The sequence below is a fragment of the Trachinotus anak genome, unplaced genomic scaffold (assembly GCF_046630095.1).
Source record: "Trachinotus anak isolate AG129_WGS33_773 ecotype Australia unplaced genomic scaffold, CSIRO_AGI_Tana_v1 ptg000008l, whole genome shotgun sequence".
NCBI lineage: Eukaryota > Metazoa > Chordata > Actinopteri > Carangiformes > Carangidae > Trachinotus > Trachinotus anak.
Window position 1 is genome coordinate 26,683,392 of NW_027273859.1, and position 27,612 is coordinate 26,711,003.

The 27,612-nt window shown below is 38.8% G+C and overlaps 1 protein-coding gene across 2 annotated transcripts in view; it reads right to left on the minus strand.

Moving 5' to 3' along the window:
• The window catches only part of adamts3 (ADAM metallopeptidase with thrombospondin type 1 motif, 3), a 157,316-nt gene that overhangs the window by 8,905 nt on the left and 120,799 nt on the right, over positions 1-27,612 (minus strand). For both annotated transcript variants that reach the window (XM_071483902.1, XM_071483901.1), the window contains 5 exons: positions 22,832-22,912; positions 16,831-16,994; positions 9,497-9,653; positions 8,008-8,140; positions 1,498-1,705 (listed from right to left, as the gene is read on the minus strand). In XM_071483902.1, coding sequence (XP_071340003.1) covers positions 1,498-1,705; positions 8,008-8,140; positions 9,497-9,653; positions 16,831-16,994; positions 22,832-22,912 — 743 coding nt within the window. The remainder of the gene's footprint in view (positions 1-1,497; positions 1,706-8,007; positions 8,141-9,496; positions 9,654-16,830; positions 16,995-22,831; positions 22,913-27,612) is intronic.

Consider the following 27,612-nt stretch of genomic DNA (forward strand, 5'->3'; position numbering starts at 1 on the left):
AATCAATGGGTGGGTGTTTATGAAGCAGCGAACAAACCATTAATCTTTGGTGGATCTCTCCCCTGATGTGACCCTGGCTGGCTGTTTTTAGGCTTGTTCTTGATCCCCCGCTGAGACAATTAGTATGAAATCTGTTTACTCTTGAATGAGACAACACTGAGAGGAGCAGCCCAAACACTTTCAATGAAACCTTTCAACAAATCAGTAATTGAAGCTTAAGTACTTAATAAAAATCTTAAATGATAAAATGTTAAATAAACTTTTAGTGATGTGTAAAATTATAAATCCTTAAAATATAATTTTAGGATTTATGTATTATTATGAATGAAAAAAACTATTGTTTATGCACATAAAGAGCTATATTCCAGTAAGGAGGGAGACCATGTTATCAAAAATCTGAAGCCATGTCACATAAATGAACTGCTGACATGAAGAACTGCATCTTATCAGCCCTGATCTTCTCTCCACCACTCAGCTGAACACCTGGTTTATTAGAGCTCTAGCAGCTTCCTATTGCCTCTGTTCCGATTCCTCCCCCTCACTTGAAGTGTTCATGCAGGTGGTGCTGCAATAATCAAGGTCGGCTTTTTGCAATTATCTCAAAAAGAGCTTGGACTAGAGACAAAGTTCCTTCACGATTTTTATATCTACATTCATCTGCATCTTTTCTTCATTGCTGTTCTGTTCTAAAAATGTAAAACTTCACAACTTTTTGTCAATATTCTCAAAGAATTTACTTTGACATCTTCTCCAAAAAACCAAAGGGCCAAATGTTGCAGTACAGTCAGAATTATCTTTTACATCATCATATAACCCTTAGAAGATAAGGCCACTTTGATATGTCAAGAAATTTTACACTTTTAAACGTGTTTATGGTCAATGTACATAAATACTCATAAATCACAACTGGTGAAGTATTTGGATGCTATGTCTGAGCAGTCTTGGGTATTCTACCACTCGGCGGTGTCTGAAAAGCAAAACATTTCTGTGTCGTAAGAGATCTTCAGTCATTACTCAGTCCACGAATAAAATTTGGTAATGACTGATTAAATTAGGCAAGTTTTTACACATTCTACCTGATTACCTTCAAAACATCTTAATCATCCACACTGTGGATTGTGACAATAACACACATGTAGTGGTCAGTTCCAAAATCCATTACTCTATTTTTAAATCAATTAACATCTAAATCTTGGTAAGTCTTCACTCAAAAGATACCAAACATTCTCTGGAGGGATGATATCAAGTGTTTCAAACCCTGGATCAATAAAATCATCTTTTCTTGTGAGTCCACAATGATATTCATCATGTTGATCTCATTTATACTTTATACTCTAGATTTTCTTTTTTTGGTCAGTGTTGGTAACAAGAAAGCTGACAGTCAAATGGAAAGACGATGACATTAAAATAAATTTGATGCATCTGTGGCTAATTGCTCCACACCCAGACCAGAGACGAACAGGACTGAACCTCTGGAATGTGATCCGCTGCACAAACCTCTGACCAGGCTCCGGTCCTCCACTGCGCTGGACATGGGACTCTGTTACATGGCCTCCGGCTCTCTGGCTTCTCGCCGCTGCAGTATTTGCTGTGGACAGAGCGGTTGGTGCCGTCATGGAGCAGCTGGACGCAGCGAACGGTCCGGATCTGGAAGCCCAGGCTGCTGCAGGTTTTGGTACAATACTCCCAGTCCTCTGAGACCCATCTGGACAAACATGAGGAGATTATTGGGGATATACAGGAGGCAGCAACACATGAAGATGAAAATAATCCATTACAAGTAGTGTACAAATCCTACATTCATAATCCCACTAGTAAGTAAAAGTACACAGATAAATGCACTTAAAATATTAAATGTAAAAGTAATTAAATAATGGCTTCAGAAAGTATTCAGACCCTTTCAATTTTTGCACTTTTTTGTCTTGTAGGTTTAGTTTTGAATGGATGAAATTTCCATGTTTGTCCATCAATCTACACTAAATAACCCATAGTGACAAAGTGAAAACATATTTTGCAAATGTTTCCAAACTGAAATCTCATTTACAAAAGTTTTCAGATCCTTAATTCAAAATTGTAATGTAAAATCTCAATCTGTCAAGTAACTTGTAACTATAGCTCTTAAATGTGGTGGGACAATAGTTCCCTCTGAAATGTAGTGGAGTAGAAGTATGAAGCATGATGAAATACTCAAGTAAAGTACAAGTATGTCAAAACTACAGTATATTTAAGTACGGTATTTTGGTAAATGTACTTGGTTACTTTCCACCACTGAAGAAGAATCTGTGGTAAAAGAAAAGCGTTAGGTCTATTTTAGGGGGGCTGAAACCCTCCTAACAATAATTATAGTATGAATAATAATTTGGATTTTTGCAGGCAGGCACTTAACATAAAGAAGCAAGACTATGAGTTGAAATAAATAATAATACAAGTTGTCATTATTTGATTTAAATTATTGTTCTGGTTGTTTCCCCTGCTGTTCTGGGCAGGTAGGTGGGCATAAGGACCCAGGGGGAAGCTGCAAGTCATGTCATATACCCACATGCACACAAATATAATACAATGACAACAGTCATACATATTGTACAACTAATAATAAATTAATTAAGCCTATTTAGGCGCGTGTGCATTCCTACCCACAGCCATAGGGACTAAGCCCCCCCCTGTCTTTCAATCCTAGTGATGTCCCTGAGTTAAAAAAAAAAAAAAATCAAAGTGGCTCATCTCTCCTCTGACTGATCTCTAGACACTGAGATTTCTGAACTTTTAATAACTTCATAACTCTCACAGCCAACATCAACTTGCAGCTTAAATGGCTTGTTTACCCTCTTTTGAATGTTTTAAGCGCTCTGCAATCAGCTGGCAGTGACAAGATAATTAGCTTGATAATGTCTGTGATTGGAGAATAAATTAATTCATGGAAAAATAGACCAGACTCATATATATCCAGCAGTCATGCTGGGTTCACATTGCCAAAAATGTGGGTTGGTTTTATCATTTGCAGTTAATGCCAGACAACAGACACCAATATGCTCATTTATACAACTTCTATTTCTAATGTGTGAATCTGTGTGAGTACTTTTTTTTTTTTAAACAATTTTTGCCAACTACGTGGTTATTTTCCACCACTGAAGAAGAAGGCTGTGGTTTTAAAAGATATATTGAATAAGCACCTGCATTGTATAAACACATTCAATTTTCCTTTGCTTTCGTTGGATTTAATTTGATGATCATCAGACAGTTGTATTATCCAACTACAGACTCTCTCATTTCAGTTAAATGGCCCAAGGAGATTCAACATGTGTGTGTGTGTGTGTGTGTGTGTGTGTGTATGTGTGTGTGTGTGTGAGACAGTATTAATATATAACAGAGAAGAATGAGATGGTTTGTAGGTAATGGAGAATTCTTTGAATTTTTTTTTTAATTGGAAAATCAATAAAACCCTTAAGATTCTTTCGAAGTGCAGCTAGTTTGTCCATGAGATGTGTTTTTTAAGACTTCATTTTATGAAAATTACAAAAACATATATTTTTTTTCATCTTACCATCGGTGGAATCTCGTCATACAGATGCATTTGTGCATGTTTTAAAGTCTCAGAACCTGAAACTTGTGGACAATTTTACACAACTTCCTCTTCTTGAAAGAAAATAGTTCCCATTGAAACTGTTGCCAGCACATAAGTATCTCAGGGGAACTGGTACAGACACTCACATGGCAGTTTTTTAGGCACCTAGCTCAAACTAACCCTAATAATAGAGAGTCCTACAATAAATTCTACTTTCATTAAGGTTATCGTGTTCATCTACTGTGAGACCACAAGTGAGTGCACCTGAAAAGGACACTTCTACTTTCCACTACAAACACCTTTGCTTGTTTTTGGTGATGTTGCCATATTTCCTGTAAATAGCAGTGCGATATTATTACCAACAAATAATGGTCTAAACCATTGATTTAAGACAACGCTTATGTGAAACTGGACTTTCTGGATTTCCTGAGTTGTGATAGAATTTTGCCTGAATACACACCAACATTAAACACTCAGAGGCTGCAATTTTTTAGAAGTAGATGAAGAAAAAGTCCCAGGACTCCTTGTTAAGACTAAAGTGTCCTGAAAACTGAGTAGAGAAACAGGATGACAGTGACCCCATCCACGGAGAAGACCGGGGTCACTGAACGGTTTGATGAGTGAATCATACGCTATGGCCCTCTCAACCCAGTAGAACATCTGTGGGAGATTCTGGACCGACGTGTTGGACAGTCGCTCTCCACCACCATCATCAAAACACCAAATGAGGGAATATCTTTTGGAGGAACTGTGTTCATCCCTCCAGCAGAGTTCAGAGACTTGGAGAATCAATGCCAAGGTGCAGTGAAGCTGTTCTGGTGACACGTGGTGGCCCAACACCTCACTGAGACACTTTGGCTTATTGGCTTTTCCTTTGATTTGTCCCCTGTCTGTACATTTAGTTTCAGTGCTGCTGGCTTTCTTCGGTCTGATAACTGTCAAAGACATTTTGAGCCAGCATGTTGTGAGGAAATCTTTGAACAATTGTAGCTAGTTATAGGAGCAGCTGATACAAGTTTTTACTTGTTTTTGATTCAATTGAATAACTAAAACAACCTTTGAATGTATTTCACAGTCATTAAATCCCCTTTACACACACAGGTTACACAGGTTGCAGCATGTCGGCACATTTTTGGCTTCAATTCTTTGTCAATGCCTGTTTAGATTTTCTGTGAACGAGCAGTAGCAGTAACAATTTTTGACATAGATCCGATCTCAGCTCAAACTGAATATGAAAATATTCACAGCGCTTTCATTTTATTTCTCTACATCCATGAACAGTACTGTACTCTTATCTTTTTCAGGCACACTGTGGCCACACTGACCCTCCTTGACATTTCTTATCTCCTCTGCCCAAGTATTCTTAAGTTTGGCTAAAAGCTCGGCCCTCTTCCTGAACTAATGGAAGGAGAGAGGACTAAAGTTATGAAACAAGATAGGGAGTCAATGAGAACAATGAAAAAACTATAGCCAGCTTTTAAGGGAATTTGTTTCTTTTCTCCAACGTTTGTCTCCTCACACTTGCAAACTGAGACACCAAACTACAGACAGTCAAAGTAACATCCACCAGTGCTGCACAGTCCTCAGCCACCGGGGACCAGGAATGTCTGAACAACATTTATGAGTAAATCCATCACTGGGCACTGGGAGGGTCTGACCCTCTGATTAGAACTTGGGCCTCTCAACAGAGATGAAGATGGGAGGTTCAAACTTTTACATATCCTACTTTCCTGTAATTGTTTATATGACAATATATTTCCCATATTCATGTGTGATAGAATCTTATACTACGATTTCAGACACCCCTAAAGTAAACCACACTGTTTTCTCCTGGAGAAAAAGTTTATCCCAGTGATTGTTGTTGTATAATTCCAATAGTTCCTGAAATATAAACTAGAGCCACACTGTTAGCAATGCTAACAGCTAAAGGGTCTCGCAAACACTATTTTTCCTACACTATCTGCTCAAAACAAAACAAAAAAGAAGCTAAAGTGCAAAGTCTCAACATTGATATTTTTACTTTATTTGTTCAAATGGGAGCTAGTTCTGGGAGCTAGTCAAATATCCACCCTAAAGAGACATGAATCAGCAGTGAGGAATAAAAACAGAAACAGTTTCCTAAACATAACCTTTTATCTAGGATCAGACATCAGCAGCTTTAGATCTAGCCTCTCTTGATTCTTTGGTTTAAAGCCAAACACAACAGCTGGCAGGTAAATGTTAGCTTACTGCGAGGTCTTCGGCGGGTAATGCTGCATCATCTCTGAGTATTGAAGTTGGCCAGTAATCTAAAATGCTGCCTCGCGCAGCTCTGAGATTTGGACGGATGATTTTGGCTGTGGTCTTTTGAGGGGAGCTCCCGCTAAACTTTCCTCTCATCTTGGTATTTTACAGCCTCCATCACTAATCAGCTTATATGCATCTCTCCTCTTCCAAACCATGTCTTTCACCTGCAGGCCTTTTCTGTCATGACCCTGCATTCAGACTCCATCACCCCAGCCAACACATTAATCTCCTCGAAATTTCCTTTTACTTCCACATCACTGCTTCTGTGATGAGTGCAGCAGCTAAATGCAGCCGAGGTGCATTTTCACTCACACGATCTTGTCTCTGACCTCGCCGTCATCATTTTCAAACAATGTGGTCAAATTTAAAACCATCCCTCGTGACACAAATCACTGCTCTCCTTGCACTGAAAGGATGTATTGATAAAAAGTAGACCTTTCCAGGAGCTTGGCACGAGAGATTTAAGGCTTCGCAGTGCAACATCATCCCTGTGTTCAGCCTTCTAGAGATTTATCGACTTTGGCTCGGTCTCTTAAGGTCTGAACCCAACTTGGAACTAAATAAAGCAGTGAGACAAACATTAAGAGACAAGTTCAACTTCAGATTAACGCCGCTGCTCACATGCAGTGCAGTAGGAGGGAAGAGCTGCTGTAATCACTGGTAAACAGGTGACGATTTTTACCAGTGTTTCCCAGCTGGGTGTTCAAGGTAAAGGTGAAACTTAACATTGGTTGTTACAGCAACAGTGGCTGTGTCATCATCATGCTCCCAAAAAACAAAATTTTTGATTATCATTATCATTATCATTTTTATTATTATTATTATTATTATTCCAAATTCAAGCATAAAACAATATTCAGAGTTTGCCCAGAATCAGGGAATTTATTATATCACAGGACACCAGCTAACTTTGATGGCTAGCAGCTCTGCAGGGCAACAAGATCTACATTCATATTCAGCAGCAGACAATATACAGTATGTGCAGGATCTCAGTCTGTTATCTTAACGGTAGAAATGTTGAAAGGCTTCTCCATCAACGTTTATATGTGATGATTAGTTGACTGGTCGCTGAGCCTGTGAAAATGCAGTAATGGTAGCATCCAGAGTTGATTCCAGGCTCTGGGGAGGTGGGGAAAGGTTCAAATTTATGCAAGTTTCCTCTGGCACCTCTGTGACAATCAGTCCCGCTAGTTTTCATTCCCACTGCTAAAGCACAGTTGTTAGCGGCTATGTCAGTTAGCTCCAACTTCAAACAAGTGTGAGGAAAAAAAGAATCCTCACTGTCAACAGCCTCCCAATTCAATAAGATGTCATTTTCATGAGCTTCTGGGACTTGAAAATGATGATTGGAACAACTTTGCTTGGGCAATGAATTGCTTCATTATACATCAATATGTCAGCAACAGGAGAAAATAACAGTCCAGTCAGGAGTGAGTATGTCTGTGAGTATGTCAGTGTCTGTGCTGTGTGTTATTTCTGTGTCTGTGTCCACTGCTGCAACAGAAAGTCCACGACAGAACCAGGACTGTTTGGAGTTGATCTGAATGTTGTTACAGTTGCACAATGTGTTGAAGATTTAGGACAGTTTATGTGGAGAAAGCAACACTTTCAACACTTTGATCATATGATTTCTTTTGAAGAATTTGTGAAGAAAAATCTTAATGGTAGGAAAAATCTTTTTAGCCATCAGGATGGGCGATGTGATGACACATCTCAGACACAGTATGAATTTGGCAACATGATATTCACCCCACAGTTTATAATGCTGTTCCTGTGTCTTGTACATCTCTGGGCCTATAACACCTTTGTGGGCACGACTGCCTCGTTGTCATATATTTTTATGTGATTTTGCATCAGTATGATGAAGTTTAATGAATCTCGACACATGTTGATATTAAGGATTTTATCCATACTGCCCCAGTCTATTTAGATCTGTGAGGAGCAAATAAGTCCAGGACAAGTAATAATTTTGTTTCTACACTTGAAGAATTATGAGCAAAAACTTGAAGCGTTTGGACAAACAGAAAAAAATAGTGAAAAGGCAGCCTCCATGTTAGAGCTGACTAAATGCTGATTTTCTCAATTTAATTAAAATTTACTGCAGTTAAGTCCAGTTTGATGCTATTCAACCCTGGGGTAGCTGGGCAGCGTGTACTCACTGAGGCTGTGTGCAGTCCTGAAGGTTACACATTCTGCGGATGGGTTTCGGCTTCTTGCTGGCGTCGCAGTATCCTCGATGCACCATCTTGGTGTCTCCTTTCTTTCGACAGCCGTACTTGGTGTACTGAAACCCTGTGAAAGCAGCAAATCTATTGTTCATAAATAATTTAAATTTATTACATTAAAAAACAGCAACACTTTAAATTTTAAGCAAAATCTAATAAAAAAAAAAGACACCCAGACCGCTAATCAAAATTTGTGATGTCCTGAAAGCATCTATTAAATTCTTGTTCAGATTTGCAATCTTTTTAGTTATTCAAATCAAAATTTGGTCAGTTTTAGTTTGAGAAAAAATTGTATTATAATTAAATATTTCCATTTCTTAAATAACTGAAACTGAGTGTTGTTATTGATACAGAAATTCTTATTGCAAAATATCAAGATGCCCAATTAGATTCAGTGATTAAAATAAAAACTGGTTGGTTTATATGTTCATTTTAAAATTATGTGTCGTATACATGTAATCTTGCTTAAACGGGAAATAGATTGCAAAGGTGGGATTATTTCACTCACTCACTTTTATGAGAGAATTTATATTATAATTGTAAGTGTCTATTAGAGATGTACCGGCAGGTATACATGGGTATATTATTTTATATATTATATTATTATAATCAGTTCATCCTTTAGTCCAAGGGAATGTTTGTGCTAAATTTGAAGAAATTCCCTCAAGGCCTTACTGAGATATCGTGTTCACGAGAACGGGATGGAAACCTAGAGGCATAAAGCACAGCCCTGTCAATCATTTCAACGGGCAGTGGACTTTTGCAGCAACAAAATGGATTTTTTTCATTCTGCCAAACGGTGAAGTGGCTCATTAGATACTAATTTACCTGCCAAGTTTCACAGTAAAAGATAATTACTCACAGTCTTATGAATCACTACGCATTTTGGTGTCTGTCATGATCCAAACTGACCTTTCTGTACAGTGTTTCTTCATCTCACAGGTACCTGAAGTAACAAGCTTTCACTTATGCAGCTCATTGTAATTTTTCTTTATGCTTTACTATTATTATCCTTTTTACATGTATCGCTCTGTAACCCAAGAGCTTCACGGAGGGATATCAAAAGATTGTAGCTAAACATGAGTAGCTTTTTAACTGTGCAAGAAGTTAAAGTAAACCTATCTATCAAGACACTACTACACCACTGGGGCTTATTCTGTTAACATCCTATTATATGTTAGAGTCATGTTAGGATGTTAACATTGTGCTTTGCTTAATCTTTACAAATGCTGGTAAAGCTCTTTAATAAACCACTTTTCAATGATACAAACTGAAAATAATAATTATTAAATATCAGCCCTTGAAGCTTATCTACGCATAAAAAGGACAATTAGTATGAAATTTTAATAATTATGTTTGAAGACGTAGAAAGGAATTATTCCTCTCTATACTTTTCTGATTTGATGCTAAAAGTATCTTTTACCTCCTGCACAAGGTTTGGAACACGGGGACCAGCTTTTCAGAGCCCACTCATATGTGTCCTCCTGGATCACATTGTTGTTGTTGACAGGTACTGAATCTTCATGGATGATGTACTTGTACATTAAAGTAGACCGTGTTTCATTGTCCTTGGGTATAATCTGCAAACCACGGGAAGAAAAAAGCAAAACAAAGCACAGCACTGTTACAGCATCATCCTGTATGCAATATGTTTGCATTAAAGTGCAAATTTGTGCAAATGCATGTTTAATTTCAGGACAGAAAGAGCAGAAAAAAACACTCAAACATTTTCCACAGACACCATTTAAAGCTCAGTGGCAACTCTATTACATGGCTGGACAAAATATAATTCATGCACAAGACAAGATTGATAATTATGAAATGTACCCTTCCTGATCTCCTCTGCTGTTCTGTAGAATACATCTGGAATATTTCTCAGGTATATTTTATAGCTTTGTTGCTCAGTGGATTAAGGAATTCAGCTGTAAATAAAAGCCGCTGACGGGATGAAAACTCTGCAGAACTACAAAACAGGAGTCGCTGTGGGTATTAGGTTTTGAGGGATTAACACAGATACAGATTAGACAGATACAGATTACTTCCATTACATAACTGCTGCTGTTGGCTGACAAAAACTGAATATTCCACAGTATTAGAACAGAGTATGTGGAATTATAAACCAGTATGAAAGCCCTTTATCTAATATTAATCCAAGATATCGTTTCATGCTGTGTGTGATTATTCATTACACATAATCTTATTAATAATCTAATTAATAGTGTCATCTGTGAGTTCTGGCTGTGAAGTGAAAGGTGAAAGTGACAGTGACCCACAGTTAGTCATCACTTTATGCAATCAAAAAGAGTCTCTGTTCTTTTTATTATTAAAGGAAGAAATAAAAGAGTCAGAAATATCAGAAATGCTCTTTTAGGACTCTGTCACTGAAGGGGGCGTGTCAGCATCAGTCTGATTGACAGGAGCCAGCAGAGGAAAGAGACAGTAAACAAGCTTGAGCTGCAGTTCAATGGTTCTCAAAGTGTGGACCGGGGACCCCCAGGGGTCATTAATGGGGTTCCTGGGGGTTGGCAGCAATTATAACTCCATCCACACGTAACACAGTGACAGAATGTATGAATAGTTTGCTCATGGGTTTCAAACACTTTCTGTGATAGAACAGCTAAAAGCAAATCAGATGGGGGTCCGTCGTCTAATCTGTGTCAGTTTAGGGTCTTCGATGATAAAACATTTGAGAACCACTGCTGTGGATCACAAGACATCGCCAGACCACAACTGTTGGCATCTTTTAAAACATAAAGGAATTCTTCTCGACTCTCTAACTCCTTTTCCCCGAGTGACCGTGCTCTGTAGTGGCTGTGGCCTTATGCACTGATGAAGCTCAGTAATTGGAAGACAGCAGATCAGTCTAGTCAGGCAGAAACGTCGATAAACTGTGACTGTCCAAACCTAATGACCAGTCACTGACATCTATTAGCTGTGTTACCATCCACTTGTTTTGTTTTTTTTGCACATTTTCAATCAAAAGTGAATATTGAAAAGAAAGTTCTCATGCTCAGCTGAGATGGAAAAGAAAAATACGAGAAAGCGCAGATGAACCAGACAGTAAGTAAATGATAAAGTTCATGTGACTTCAATCTGACTGTTAACATAAATATTATATTTCTGTCATATTTTCTATGTTTTTTTTTCATAAATTGAGGTTTTGAACCAGTTATTTGCATTTTCTATTGATAACTTGAAGTTTACAGAATCTCCCCAAGACTTTAGATAGATAGACATATGACTAATGTACTCAGTTAATATTTAAGTCACATAAGATTTAATTTAATGGTTGATCACTATTAATCCATCAATGACATGAAAAAATGAAATTAACTGATGGAACATTGAATCTAACAGTGAAGAGTTTGGTCATTTATGATAAAAAAGCCTTACATACAGAATTATGAATGCATTATATCATAACAGTCTTTCCACATAGATCAGCTTTAGACCATGTAACATTTCACTTTTATCCTCCACTTGCAGCCCAACTGAGGATGAATAATCATCTCAATGATTCAACAATGTCGCTCAAAAACTCATATTTACAGCTTTTTTTCCACAATTGTTTCCTGAAATGAGATTGCACCTCGCTGTTTTTGAAATTACAGGAAAACATGAGCAACTTTACTTCTCCTGTCATGAGATTGCTTTTTCGAAAAGTTGTGTTCACGTAAAAACTGTAAATTAACTTCTGTCAGAGCCGCTGTTCTCATCAGCAAGTTTCAAACAAAATGTCCATGTAATTATTTCCCTGTCAAAACATGCAGACTTCAACTTGCACGTACGAGTGGCAATGCACTGATGTGAGCTGGTGTCAGGAAAAAGCCTCCTCACTCAACAAACCCTTTATAAAAATGATAATGTGTTAAAGACAGATAAAGAGATAAACGACAATGACAGTCTCATAACAGTCATGACATTACATTATACCTTCAGTTACCAGACGCTTTTATGCAAAGCAACTTACAAGTGAAGCTTCAGTGCAGAGGGAAACCTCGGTGTAAGTATCAAGTTCTGCATCTATTTAATAAGTGCATGGAGACTGTATAAGGAAGTGCATCAAAAGTGCATAGTAAGAGCTAGTTAGACATGTTAAGGATTTAAGAAAGGAGGTTCTCTCGGAGGAGATTCTTGAAGATAAAGCATGGCATGTCTGCTCTGATAGAAATTGGCAGCTGGTTCCACCATCAGGGAACAAGCTGAGAACAGCCTGTACTGAGACTGCCTTGTGGAAGTCCTCAGTCATGAAAGCCTGAGATGAGACGACTAAACAAAAAAAAAAGACAAAAACTAATTCATAATCTTATTATGTTTTTTTTCCCATCAGTAATAACTGAATCATTTCATTAGTTCTTTAGTGTTAGTGAAAGAAAGAAACTGAGGCTTTCTCCCAGCCGGTCAAAAATCTTTACATGATAAAAGAGGGACAGATTAATTCTTATTCTACACCATATTGGCAGATGATGCATAATAAGAGCCACAGGGTAATTCTACAATTTGAAGCTAATCTCATTTTACTTTCTGCTGCTGCCTGTGGTTTCATTAGTAATTTCAACTCTTTTTGGACCTAAGGGAAGGAAGGAAGAAGCAAGGGAAGTGGGTGGTTTGGATTCTGCAGGAAGAGACAGGAGAACTGATTCTTTAAACTGGTTCAATAGCCCTGTTTCTGAAAATCTGGGTCTTGAGGATATTATGTGTATTTCACTCACTAATTCAGTTTCTCTCATTCATGTTACGTTGACTGAAGGACAGCAGAGCCCCTTTCAGACACTGATATGTCACATTCATGTGTCTGTTCCCTGTAGTTAATTAAATGTTGTGGCTTCATTAAAGTAGGACAGGCCTGGTCCAGAGAGAGCCACAGAACAATGAATTAAAACATAATCATATGATGGAAGAGGAATGTCTTCTGTTTTCTCACAGGCTACGAGGAAGCTTTCGAATATTTGTCCCCTCCTGATGCGTCTTTATTCAGGGGCTGCACTTGAAGACTGGTTGTGTCACAGCACAGACTCCTTCAATTACTGTTCAACACCTATTAAAACCAAGGGCCTTAAAACCTCAAGCTTTTGTGAGAAGAAGTTACGTGTCATCCAGGTTGCAAGTAGACAGGAGCCGCGCTCTATGATGCGAAGTGAAAATGCTCTGACCATCTTGGTCTACGACGGCTGCGAAGGGCCACAGCTTTATAGACCGTGTCCTCTGAAGGATGTGGCCCCTGAATTGGGACACAGCTAGTGTCATCAACAGTTGATTTGATCGAATATGAATATGTGAGACAACACATCTGTTAATTAGATTTGCTGTATGAGGCTTTCAAAAAGTCATTCACAATGTTTCCTGGTTTATTATTTTCTTTGTCCATAAACAGTGATAATTAAGAGGTAAATGTATGACAGTGATCTTAAAAAGGCAAACAAAGTGAGAATTTCGTGTCTATGTAATAACTCCTGTGCTACTTTAACCCTTATATTAATATAAATCTGCTCTTTTCAACCATCTGCTGAGCTGAACATATTAATGACGCTCGCTCTGGCCAAGCATGACTGCTGCCATGGATTTTTACTGAAAAGGTTCCAACGAGGTGCATGTGTGAAAGGAGGTTATGTAATGCCGGAAGTTCTTCACTTCTCATTATTGTCAGAACTAGTCCTACCACTAGTATGATTGTTTTTGGTTTGTGTAATCCCTCATCATGTCTAACAATACAGGGTTTTCATTATGTCTGAGCCTTGGATTATTTCTGATGACTCCTCTGCTCTCACTGAGTCATGGTCTTGTAGTTATCCAGAGAAACTTTAGGTGCTCGACAGTGAAGCTCTGGCTCAGTGTTGTACTAAAGCCTTGTTTGCTCTATTTTACGTAATTTCAGACGCACACCAGGGGTCGGCAAGTAAATTTTTCCTAACCCATTACATGTTGGGCCAGAACATAATCAAAGGCTAATTTTAAGAACCTGATTGATAAAAGTGCAACACAAATATACATTTGACTGCTTAATTTAACTGGTGTAATTTTTTCATATCACATCATATGTCTGCTGTTCCAGTTGACTATCAGGCAAGTGATAGAACATTTGGAACTTCCTGTCAGAACTTGTCATAATAAAAGCTAAAAGCTTGTTTGAACTATAGAATTGAATAAAAAAAAGAAATCTACTGCAGAACCAGGCGCTGTGCACTGCTCCTAATGTGACAGGGCTGTGACTGTCATTCACTCTCAACGTGGATAAAAGTATAATAAGCATCTTTAGGTGGGAGGAGATTTCGGCATTAGCAACTGCTTAATGTGAGATTGTCAGTTTGATACTGTAAGATTTAAAAAAATCAGATTATCAAAATAATCTGGTGGGCCAGATATTATTACTGGCAGGCCGCCAGCGCCCAACCACCGTTTTCTCTCTCTGTCTTCTCTTGATGAAATTTCTTTCCTCTCACTGTGACTGATCTACTGCTCAGTTCGTTTGATTTTAATCCTGCTTGAATTTAGCTTGACCCTTGAAAGAATAGTCTATGATTTCATTAATATTGTCAGGATGAGTGATTTGGCTAGTAGATTAGTTTAGTTAAAGTCGAAATGATTACTTAGTTAGTATTTTGATATTCAATTAATCATAATTTGGAGAAAAAATATAAATAAATAAAATCTAAACATCCCAATTAAACTCTGGTTCAAGTTTTATTTATTCTTCAATTTCATTTTTTTTTTTATTTCAAAGGCATCGTCGTCTGTTTTAGCTTGGACAGTTGGTTGGACAAAAAACAGGTATATAATATAATGTCACCTTATGCTGTGGGAAGTTTTTGAGAAATAATCAGCAGATTAAACAATGATGAAAATAATCAACTACGCTCTAATCTCTTGTGGTGTTCCCCCAGGTTCCATACTGGGGCTCTTATTATCGCTGCGTGTAAGCTCTCTCACAGGCACACAATTTACTTTTACTGTTGGATGACACACAGCTATATGTACAGAGCTGTGCAGAAGTTTTTGCCAGATTTTTATCCATCACACAACACCAGAACAAGGTGTCTGATCTGTCCCACATTCAATCTGCAGCAGGACAACGACCCCCCCACACAGTCAGAGTCATAAACAACTATCTTCAGAGACAAGAAGAACAAGCAGTCCTGCAACAGGCGGTCTGAAACCCACAGAGCCCTGATCTCAACATGATGGAGTCAGTCTGGGATCACCTGAAGAGACAGGAGACACTGAGACAGACTACATCCACAGGAGAACTGCGGCAGGTTCCCAAAGAGGCTGGAACAACACACCTGCTGAGTATGTGAACACCTGTGTGCAAGTGTACTGAGGAGAAGTGGTGCTGGTTACAGGCAAAGGGGGTCACAGCAAATGCTGATCTGATTTAGGTTTTATGTTTTCTGCAGTATGTGTGAAGTTAATTGATAAATTGATAAATGACTTTTACCCAGTACTATTGAGGTCCTTAGAAAGCCTAGTGTTACAGACGGATCCTGCATATGGATCACCTCTCTTTGGGTGTTAATTGCTCAAAGATTTCTTCCAAAAGTATAATTTCAAGTAAAGATCCTCACAATTTCATCTTCCCATTCCCAGCCCTGGCACCTTTAATTATCTCTGGGCAGCCTATCGAAACATTTGAAGCTAGAAACCTGCAGACTGGGTGTAGTTTTTATTTCAGACCTGTGATTAGATGCTCAGGCAGCTGAACTGATGTAATCATGTTTAATTCAACTAAGACACTAGACTGAGATCAGGTCTTTTCTTTCACTAGTAGACCTGGAGAAGGTCATCCACACTTTGATCTCTACCGGGTTTGATTTATGCTACTTGCAGTAACTCACCCAGGCCTCAGCAGCAGAAATACCTCCCAAGTTCAGAGAGCTGCTGCCAGACTCCCAACTCCAAGAGAAGTGACTGTATTACCCAAAATCGCAGAGCTGGTCTGTCAGATTGGTTTTGATTTTTGAAGATTTTACTGCTGGTTTTGAAACTTTTCAAGTTCATTTTAATCTTTTCAGTTTTATCTGTTACTGTTTTTATACTAAAAAACAAGTTAAGGCTAAAAAAGTTTTTATTAAACTTTCTTATTGTGAGTTCATTAGTTAATTAAGGAGTTTTATTAATCAAAATCTAAGAGATAGTGAAAGGAAGCATGGGGGTTGGCTGACCTTGTTCTTTATTACAATGCTCACTGTAACACAAACAGCCCTTTAGATAAATTCAACTATACTAAAATATAAATGCAACACCTTTGTTTTTGATCCCAGTTTTCATTGTTGACATAAAAGATCTAAGACATTTTCTACACACAGAGGGTTTACATCTCTGGAGTCTGGTCACAAATGTGTTGAAATCAGTGTTAGTGAGCACTTCTCCTCTGCCAAGATCATCCATCCACCTGACAGGTGTGCCATATTGACATGCTGACTACACAGCATGATTATTGCAAAGGTGTGCTCGGGCTCATCATAATAAAAGGCTGGGGGGGGGTCAATCAGAACCCTAGAAATCCATAGTTCAGAGCCTGATAAATGTCATTATTTCCAAAATAAAGAAATAAGACAATGAACGATGCGTGACTCTCACCCCCCAAAAAATGCACATCTGAAGGGTTTAAACACATTTGTGAACAAGATTTGAGATTTGAGTTTGCTTAGAAAAAGTTTGAGATCTTTAACTTCAATGACCAAAAAAGCAAAAACAAAAGTGTTGCATTTATGGTTTTGTTCAGTAAATAAGCTTTGATAGAAAAGGAGGTGTTATTACCAGAACCACCACGGGGTCATGCAGAGGTCCGTCGGTGTGCAGAGTCTCCACGTCTTCCTCGATGATGTAGTGCCACTCCACACCCAAGTCGATGAAGCTCCTGGACTTCACCTCCTCGCCTTTCCCATTGAGAATGTAATGTCCTGTTGCTTGGTTCTTGATTGCTGGAATCAGTCATTTGTTATGAGAAATTGACAAAGTTGAAATGTCTGAACTCCATCACTTACAGAAGTTCAGAATTATTCACAGAGAAAAAAAAGTTCCAATTGTTCCCTCCAAAGGGTGATTCATAGAAACCTGTCTAACCCCTACAAAGTCTGCACATTACCATTCACTCTTATTCTCTCATTTGTAGAAAATTAGCTCGTGAAGTTAACTTGTCAGAAGTGAGAGGCTGAATGGTAATTGTTTATAAGTTCCTTTAAATACATCTGATACACTGGCTGTAAATGCATCCAATTCAAAGATGCTCAAACGAGCCTCATGCCTGCTACAGAAAATTTCCTCTGGTGCTCAAGTGTCACACTAACACCTGTATCGTACAGAGCGACAGCTGTGAACGTGAACCGGTATGAATCATTAGTTTGGTGATTTATTAACTCTACCATGTGCTTTGATCGCTGCCTGTTAGGATGTTTGTTTTGTGGTGTTAAGGTTTATTCCATTATTGTAGACAGTATATTCTAATCTTCAACCTTTCAAGTGTTTTGTGTGTTTATTTTATGTTTGTGTTTTGCAGAAAATATTTTTCTTTATAAGTGTGATAAACTGTGGATATGCTTTTGTTCTGAAAATAAAACTGCACTCCAGTTGAATGATTTTTATGTCCACTGACAGTGTTTGACAGCTGCATCAAGGCCAGACAGTAAGTTATCATAAGTGGTGATGACGTTGTTTGTTAAGATTTCCTATAGCAAACACTAACGTGTTAGCCTGGAGCACCAGAGAAAAAGATCTGAACAGCTGAGGTCATGTAATGTCTCAAAAAGCCTGACATACTCTTCAACACTCTGCGCTCTAACTTTAGCTTTTCCATTCAAACCCACGTCTAGGTTTGAGGTCATAATGAGGAAATTCAGATTATTATTGCTGCTGGTACAAATGAAATACAGAGACACTGACAGAAATGCAGAACTAACAGCAGGACACTGAGTGAACACTGAAACAAGAGCAAGTCGGAAAATGTTTTTCACAGTGATCCATCAGCACATGTCATTTCACAGATAATGACAGTGACAGGAGGGAGGGATGGATGCTGCTTATAAAACTACAGCGAGGGAAAATTCTGATGCTAAAAATGATAAAAATAAGATGTTCAAAAGGTCTTGAAGAAATAAGCTTAATAAGCTTAGCCAGAGTTACACTGGAGATGAAACTTTGTACTTCTGTCTCCTCTGTGTCGCCTCTTCTGCAGCAGAGAGTTTCCCTTGTTCTTTAACAACTGCAGGGTGCGGTCGAAGCAAAGGCAATCACATCTTCCAGATGTTTCATCACAGAGGTGAGAGTAAGTCGCATGTTCAAGTCTCAAGCAAGTTACTGTGGTGCAAGTCAAGTAGGACAAGTTGAGTTATACAATATTCTGACAATCTGCCCCAGTTTCCTCATTTAAATCAGTCAAAGACAGAGGTCATGAAAAGTTTAGTTTTACTTTCAATATTAATGAAAACTTACTTACTTACTTCTAAATCTTACTGATGTTTTACATTTAGAGTCTGGATCTGTGACTACATCCACCCTCCGCTACAAATTTATTAATATTATCATTACATCCACCAAGCAGGTGATGTTTCACCTGTGTCTGATTATTTGCCAGTAAAAAGGTACTGAACTGATTTGCACTAAACTTGGTGGAGGGATGGGGCATCGGCCAGAGAAGAACCTGTTAGATTTTGGGGCAGATCCAGGATTTATTTTGTCACTGTCCAAAAATCAAGTTAAGTGTGAGTCATCTGACTCAAGTCTGAATAACAAGTCAAAGTCTGGTCTGTTATCAGTTAGTGAAGCAAGTCTCTAGTCCTCAAACTGTAAGTCCTTTCAGTGCAACCCTGAAAGGCCTAAATAAATACATCACTTTTAGTTTCCTAACCCACATTTACATGGTCAATGGGTCAATTGTTTAGCCTCGCAATGCTATTGGCCAGTAAATGTGTATACAGGTCCATGAGCTCAGACAACCTGCAAACTTTCCTTCTCACTCATGTCTCTATTTGACTCGACTGAATATGTCAAGTCAAATGCCTTAAATATATATATTTTTTGTGATTATTATTACAATGTCTGGAACATGTAGATATTTATTTACCATGGAATATATTGATCAAATTTGATTTCAAATTTATATTTCTGACTTAAGTCAAAGTCTCCCTCCCCTGCTCTGTTTTAATGGGGGTTATTACATCTGGCAGCAGTTCTGTCCTGAGGCACAGAACCACTGTTTCCTGTTGTTCACGCTGACCACTCACCAGACCTTTCAGCTTCAACACTGACAGAGAATGAGAGAGAAAAACCTTCAATCTTTCCCTTTACTTAACCATAACAAAGTACTTATTTTAACACAACGAACGATCTTCACCTAAACACCTAGACAAATGACTCGGTCCTGCTGAAAGGGGCAGAAACACTTCTCTGGTTTGTTCTGTGGTGAATGGACAAATGACATATTCTGCCATATCTATGATATTTGGAGGTGATGCAGAATTGTACTTTAACATTTCTGCTGTAGGATGTGTTCATACTTTTTTATGATTATGCACAGGTTTAGGTTGTTATTGTTATATCATCACTGCATGAAATTGAAGGCCTCACAAAGCTGCTTTTTGTGGAAAACAAAGTTTGTTGTTATCATCTCTTGGCTGCTCCTGTGAGGGATCATCACAGTGGATCCCCACCCACATATTTACACATATATCAAACAAAAGCAATTAATATTTCCTTTAAATTGCTGAGGAATGTACCGTTCAAGGTTATATCTGCATGTATAATAAGACCAAAATGCCCATTTGCAGTTTGTGCATCAGTATATACATGATATGAATATGAACATAATATGAATGAATGAATATGAACAGCTTTCTTTTTTTTTTTTTTTTTTTTTGAATCATCCTACTCGTCATATATGAAGAAAAATCAGTGTACCTGGAGTAGATGCCAAACCACCCTAGAATTACTTGGCTGAATGTCTGTGATTGAGTCCCTGTCACTGATTGGAGATTGAGCCAGAAAACTTCCGCCTGCATGTCGCAGCTCAAGAGACCCAAAGGGGCGGGAGGCAAAGACAAGTAATTTGATGACAGCATTTTCAATCTAATCAGTGGGGGTCAACACCTTGTAATAAGGCTTTGAAACGCCTCTCACTGCCCTAAATTTGATTTATACACATATGAAAAATGGAGGGTGACTGTCACTACACCTTGGCAGTGGAACTAATGCAGTGACAGAGTGGAACAGCACAGCGGCAGCTTCACCAGCTTTTATGTCAGATAATGATGCCGGAGCAGGAAGTAAAAAGACAATCTCCATGGCCCGCAGCAGACGCACTGCCTTATTATCCCTGCCATGCATGTAAAATAGAAAGTGATTGTTTCTGTTTTTACTGACGCTTTCAGTTTCCCTATTCAGTTTTACAACAGTTAAAAACTATCTGAGGCAAATTAGTGATTTGGGGCTTTTGATTCTATATGATTTTAATTACACCCAGAGAGGTGAGAAATATCTTTATAGAAAAAGCCAAGCTTTGGGTTTCTTCACACAATGAAGTGTGCATAAGGCTCAACTGATACTCAATTTTAATTACAATTAAAAATCTAATATTATAATATTAGGGCTAACTAGCAGCTAAACAAGAGAAATATCTTCTACATGGATCATCAGTGGGCAAGGATGTGAACTTTTTCTCCTCATTTTGCCTCAGCCTTTGTGGCGTAGGACGGCTATGAAGGGCTACACCCTACTCCATTTTACCACCCCTGTATTTCAAAGCCTTTTCTTGTTGTGTTAGATATGTAGGACTTTTAGCTTCTCTACTTCTCCTCTTCTCTTACTTTTGAGTGTCAGATAAATAACTTGAGCGTAAATGTTAATTTTGCAGAGTCTTTGAAAGGCAAACGGCCTCTGGCTGAGGAGATCAATGCTGACCTGTTTCACCTCGTGGATGCTGAATAAGTCATGTTATCCTCAGGTCACTCACAGAAGAAGAAGAAACAAAAACATTGGCCACCTCTTTCATGCCTTCAGTCATCTGAATCAATCCTTAGAGAGATCCTATGATCCTACTGTTAGTTTACAGGGACTAAATAACCTTTGTTAGTTATTTTTTTTAATTACTTGAATGTTTGTTCTTTAAGATGCAAGGTGGTGAACTCACCTAACAGGCTTGTTAAAAATGAACCATAACTAATCCTGTGAAGGTCTGACAGGTTGTATTTGCTCATTAAAGGTCCCAAGTGTTGATATCTATAAGAAGACATATTTGTAGTTTTAAGAACCACAGACCATCTCAATGTACTTTTACATCTCCTCTTTCAGACTTCACTGTGGAGCTCTAGTAACAACATGTCAGTCAGCCAATCAGAAGAGAGGCTCTGAGACTCTCTTCTGATTGGCTGACTGTTTTCTGAGTGATCCAATATAAATATACCAGATTTCAGGTAAACATTCAGAGAAACCAAATCCTTCTGGGTTGGATGGTGGGTCTAGGTGGGCGGGGCTTGGGGATTGGCTGAGGGCAGTGACTGCTTTGCTGTGACATCACAAAGTTCCAGAAGTCCTGACGGCTGGTTTTAAGGCTCAGTTTCTGAATACAGGCTGTGTGCATTTCTCTGTGGACTGAGGCTTTGATACTTCACAGTATTAATATAGAACCTAGACCTGCTTTATAATCAGAAACACAAGGACATCTACCTTTAGACAATATGTGACCTTTAAAACCTGAATTAATCAGTATTTTATATTAGCATGGGATCAACTGAATACTTGTATTTTCAAAGGGCTACTTGTGGTGACAAACTCATAGACTATCAACACCCTGAATTAGACCTATGGAGCTTTTTTTTTTTTTTTTACCTAGTTTGGCTGAGTAATTTTGTGTGGTGCCTTCTAAAAGTGTTACAAACCACTGTTATATTAATCAAAATGTTATCGGATCTGACCCTGGCTCAGAGCTGCAAAGATTCATTGATTTGTCGATTGACAGAAAATTTGCATCCATTACTTGTGTTTGCTGCTCTTCCTTGTCATAATAGTATAGTAAACTGAATCTCTGGGGATTTTGGACAGTTGTTCACATCAGACAAGCAACATGAAGATATCAACCAAGGCTCTGGGAAACTGTGATGGTCAATTGTCAGTAGTTTTTGATAGATTAAAGACTGAATAATTATTGATTAAATGAGTCCCCGTTAATATACATCATATCATATAAAGTGGACAATGTCGAGATAAGACATTTTAGATATCGCCCGAGCCTACGACTTCATCTGTTGCTCTCAGCATAATAGACATTTTTCCTCTTTGTCTCTTGAACATAAACATATATCAATATTGGTCATTTGCACAAACAGCTGTACAATCGATCTCCTCTGACTCTGTCCAAAGTTTTCCAGACACGAGTCCTGCAGAGGTTGTACTTAAATATGAAGATACTGCTTTATTCCATATTTCAATCACTATTATTGTAAATAATGTATTGGACTATGACAGTGAATTCACCTCAATGTAAATGAGAAAAATAAAATGATAAAAACAAACAGTCCAATTCTTTCAGTAGAGAGAGAACCAATTAATATAGAAATCTCCCTTTAATAGATTGATGAATAATGAATGAAGACTCATTTTCTTGGCCTGGGAAGTGACAAGGAATAAATTATATAAAATCTGTAATCTATGATTTTACAATATGTGCTGCTGTTTGTTGGCCAGAGGGACATGAAGAAGAGGGTAATGAGCTATTTTTTAGGAATCCTCTGATTTCACACATGTGTTCGTGTTATGAAGTCACACTTACCAAGAATTTGAGGGGAGGCCTCATGTTCTTGGATGATCACATGTCTAGCTCCAGGAGGAATGAGAAACATCTTAAGGTAACCTTTGCCAAGTTTGTAGAAGCAGAAGCAGAAGGTGGGGTGGGTGGGGTGGGGGTGGGGGGGTGGTTAGGAAAGAAAGGACGGAGACAGGTAAGTTAAGCAGATACAAGAATGATCTGTTTGTTTGCAGAGGTGGACATCATGCACGTTTTGGAAGTTTTGTTTACTTTGCTCTACAAAGAGGTTTGAAGAGGTTGAGAAGAAAAAAAAAAGATGTGACCTTGGCCATCTGTCTCGCTGTAGAAGCCTGCACACAAAGGGTTTATTGAAACAGGCTATAAAGCTTTATTCATATCCACCTTGTACTGCTGTTACACAACATATGACCGTGAAAGAAAGTCTCCTAAGTGAGCTTCAACTTTCTTCCTTTGCATTCATATTGATTATGTGCAGGCAGGAAGTGAATGAATAGAGCCTTCAGCAATGTTTCAATAAGGGGTGAGTAAGAGTTTCCTTTAGACTACAGGGCAGCAAAGTCTCCTTCTGACAGTGATGTCCACCACTTACAAACTTGCTGTGACTCACCAAGTACATTTCTAGAGTCTTCCGTTTCATTTAAAAACACATTTCGAGCTCCTTTGGGCAAAAAGAATGCTCCTCGGGTCTTCCCTTCAAAATGAAACAAATCAATTAGTTAGTCTCACAGTTTTTCTTCTTCTCCTCTCCATTTCACCGTCTCACTGTTTCTCTGCAAAAAAAAACAAAACATCCGCAACAGTGGAGGCATGTTTAATTAGCATAGCAGGGACCTGAGGAACTAACGCTGAGAAGGCAGACTACTTTTTGCTGGCAGTGTGGCACTTGCCAATCACCAGGACTAATTATTCGCCCTCAGATTTGACAGGCAGGTCCAACAGGCCGGGCCCCCTGATGCAGACACAGCTCTGCCACAGAGGTGATTATGAATTCAGCTGGCACACTGCTGCAGAGTTCACACAAGGTTTTGACAGGTGGCACCGCTCACTCTACTGTATCATCAAAGATAAAAATTGCAATCTAACTATAGGAAGTGGCAAAAGATGCCCTCTCACTTCCGAAGCAACATCCTCTGATGGCAGGCAATTTGAGAAGCAACAGGTGCTTGATAGAAATTACAACTTGAGGTTTTGTAGACTGATGGGAAATACCACCCACCAGCTAGATGTCTTAAAGGACCCTGTGAATGTGGGCCTGAACCGAGCATCAGTGCGCCAGTTTAGGTTCAGTCAATCAGCTGCTAGATGGCCAACAGCTTCCTAGATTGCCTCCAAAAGTCTGCAGTTTTGTTTACACTTAAATCTGCACAAAGAAACGTTAAAGTTAGTCTGTTAGGCTGCTGAAGCAACTGCTCAGGAGACACCCACACACAATGACCACAGATGCCATAAATAAGGTCTTATACAGAGTTTCAGAGACTTGATTGTATAATGAGCCTGTAACCGTTACTACATGGGCGTCAGACCTAAATAGACACTTAATTAGTAACAAGGAACAGAGGAAACAGCAGCTTAGATCACTTACGTCTCTAGGTCTCTACAATGTTAGGCATCCATCTGCACTACAAGCTGAAGCTAGAGAAAGAGTCTGTGAGGGAGTCAGTGACACTGGATACTTGCATATTGTGTTTTCCAACAAAGGGGTTTCTTTTTGGGCTCTCTTGCTTAACTGTTTCCCTGTTAAAAAAGGCAAGTGGTGAAATGACAGTGAGATGTTCGGAAAAAAGTTACAGTTTCAACAAAGTACATCCTGTGATGGTTTGGTGAAACCATCATGTCCAGGCTCCCAAAAAAGCCAATTTCTCTTTTTCTCTGAAGCTCTCCATTGACTTTATGACATCATCACTTCCCTTAAATAAAAATGTGATGATGAATTATTCATGACAAATGAGGCAGGCATCAGGAACTGATTTCAGAAGGCACTGTTAAGGTGAATACGCGGTCATTCATTAAGTTATACTTTTCATGCTGGTGGTTAATGTGAGGACACATTTTTTACTCACACTCATTCAGCTTAACACTGCAGGGAAATCACCACTGGACCAAGTTCTGTTTGCTTTAATTTAGTGTGTGTGTGTGTGTGTGTGTGCGCGCGCCCTGCGTGGCTGCAGAGAGGAGATAACCTGAGGGAAGCGGCTTGAATTAAAGTAACTTGGATAAAGGGTTGGAGTAAATTGTTAATGAACTTATGAATTATATTTTTTTAAAACTATATACATATATAAATAAATAAAAAAAAGTGGGGTTAATTACTTCTCTGCTAATTAGTAAGGGTCTTAATCCAAATGAACCCGACTGTGCTGAGTGATGGCTGTGACAGCTGTCAGATACCGGGCAGCCCTCCCCCTCGCTCTGCACCCTCCCCTGTAGACTCAGTTACTAGCTGTGACTGTAAATTCTGCACAAACCAGCTGAAACGACACAGATCTGCAGGAGGCGGCTGCAGCTTCATAAACTCCCCTATGGTCTCATGCAAATGACATCCCAACAGGGCCGCTGATATTTTTCAAAAATACTCAGTACCATTATAACTTACATATTTACTTCTTTATCAATGATGGCCACCACTGCATAATTACACTACTGTTTGTGCAGATTTGACGTCATTCATTTCCATCTCTTTTCCATTACAGGTAGGTTGACAGGTACGACATTAGACTGAGTTTGTAAATCTGTACCCTCAAGCAATAATTGTCTGTCATTTTCAAATGCTGAGACGAAAAATATCTATTCATTTGTGTAAACTTCACAGATGCTGTTTCCAGTCAAGTCAGATACATTTTCTCATGAGTCATATCACTGGGGCAGTTCTGCAACCCACACATACAAACTACATAAACACTATCAAGTGTCCAAACAGACAGAATCAATATTGTTTCATAAGCTGTGTCTCAACTCTGTGTACTTACTGCATATACAGTAGTCTGCACTTCATACTGATTGTCATAGTAAACTGTTGCGATCCTGGATCTTTCTGTAGCTGTTTCACTCCCCCACACAATTCTTTTTTTTTTTGGCAGGTTTGAGTAGCCTCAGTCTTTTGTGTGTTGCATTGTGTAACAGCAGTGTCCATCACACTTAGATTAATTAGTCATTCTTTGTTTTCTTTGATTAATTGTGCTTTTGTTTGTTTGTCCTTTGTTTGCCTTGCCTGACACCTCCATCCATACAAGACACAAATGAAGGCTGTGAAAGAAATCTATTCAGTGGCTTATGACTTCAGTTGTTCGTCAAGCTCCACTTTACAAGGTCAAGAAGTAACATTCAAGCTCAACTCCTGCTTGGAATTGGTATGCAGTGTGGAATGAGGCAGCTACAGTTTAAGAACCCATACAAAGAGAAAATGGTACTGAAGCAAGAAATCATATGCAGCCTCCCTTCCTCATTTAAGTGGCCATTACTCAGGTTTTATCCGAGCTTTACTTTTGCAACAGTAGAGCTGCTGAAGAATGTCATTCATTGTTAATACAGTTTTCTATTTATCAACGTCATACACAGGTGTTTGATGCAGCCACCTCCTGCATCCTGCAGCGGCAGTAGAATGAATGTTAATGTCATCATCATCTTTTCTCAGTTTTTCACCTCGAAGATTTGCAGCAGTCAGGATGGATGAGTTCCCAGGGGTTACAGTCGTGGCATGGGCTCTGCAGAGCCAGCAGCCGGCTCACTCAAAATGCAGGTGCTCAGATTCTTTATTTGAGTCCAGCTGTACTTCAGGGAGCAGGATCTGGAAGCAGTGCCTTGACAGGCCACTCGTCCTTTTTACATTAAGTGCAGTCTCTAACTGAATCAAAATTTACACTCTACAGGAGGAGAGGTGTTTTTTTTCCTCCACTTCAGCATTAATGACTGAGTCAAAGCTAATCTTCATTTTCAGAAATCAGACTTTGGTAGTTGGTTTGGCTTTCAGATGTTAAAAGAATCAAACAAGAGCCAGTAAAAAGCTAAAAAAAGTATTAAAAGAGCCAGTGAAAGGCCAAAAATGAATACTTAAGAGTGGTGTAGTACTCATGGGCTGAATCTTTTCTGCTAATCAAGATCTGTTTTTAAGCAATAGCCGCTTTGCTTTTTTAATCAGTGCTTAAAGGGTTGCATGCTCTCATTAAAGCTATGGAGGTGGAGAAAAGCTGCACTCCACAAACTGGGACCTTTCGCATCACAAGCCTATATTTTGTGCAAGAGGATATTTAGTGCATCTATTGCTAAGACTCTGTGTGCAGGGTGAGTCGCATGCCGAGGAAATAGTTCCAGTTCCCTTGAAGTTAAAATGAGGAATGGATGAATAAGATATAATATATATAATAATAATATAATAGAGAATGTGTAGTGGAATTCAAATTACTCTATAACAACGGGAAGTGTTTTGTTTAGGGAGCCTCTTTGGGAAACGATACAACCTGTGGGGCGAGGGTAATGTGACTGACAAAGCTGATCTGCATGTTCACTGCCAGCTCACCACTAGCTGTGCAAGCTATTATTCTCACAAACTGGCTGTGGGTTTAATAATGTTTAATAACAAGGACACAACCTGGCAAGGATATCGAAAAGTGGCCTACTGACGCCGTCTGTCACATGACATTCAGTCTGCAGGGCATCGCAGTCGCTTGAGAATCTCCCAACAATTTACCCACCATCCCAAATCAGGGTGACGTGTGTATTCATTATGATGAACGTGGGCACTGTAGTTTATTTTGAGTACGCTGTCATGCTGCTGTAAAAACTCTCTA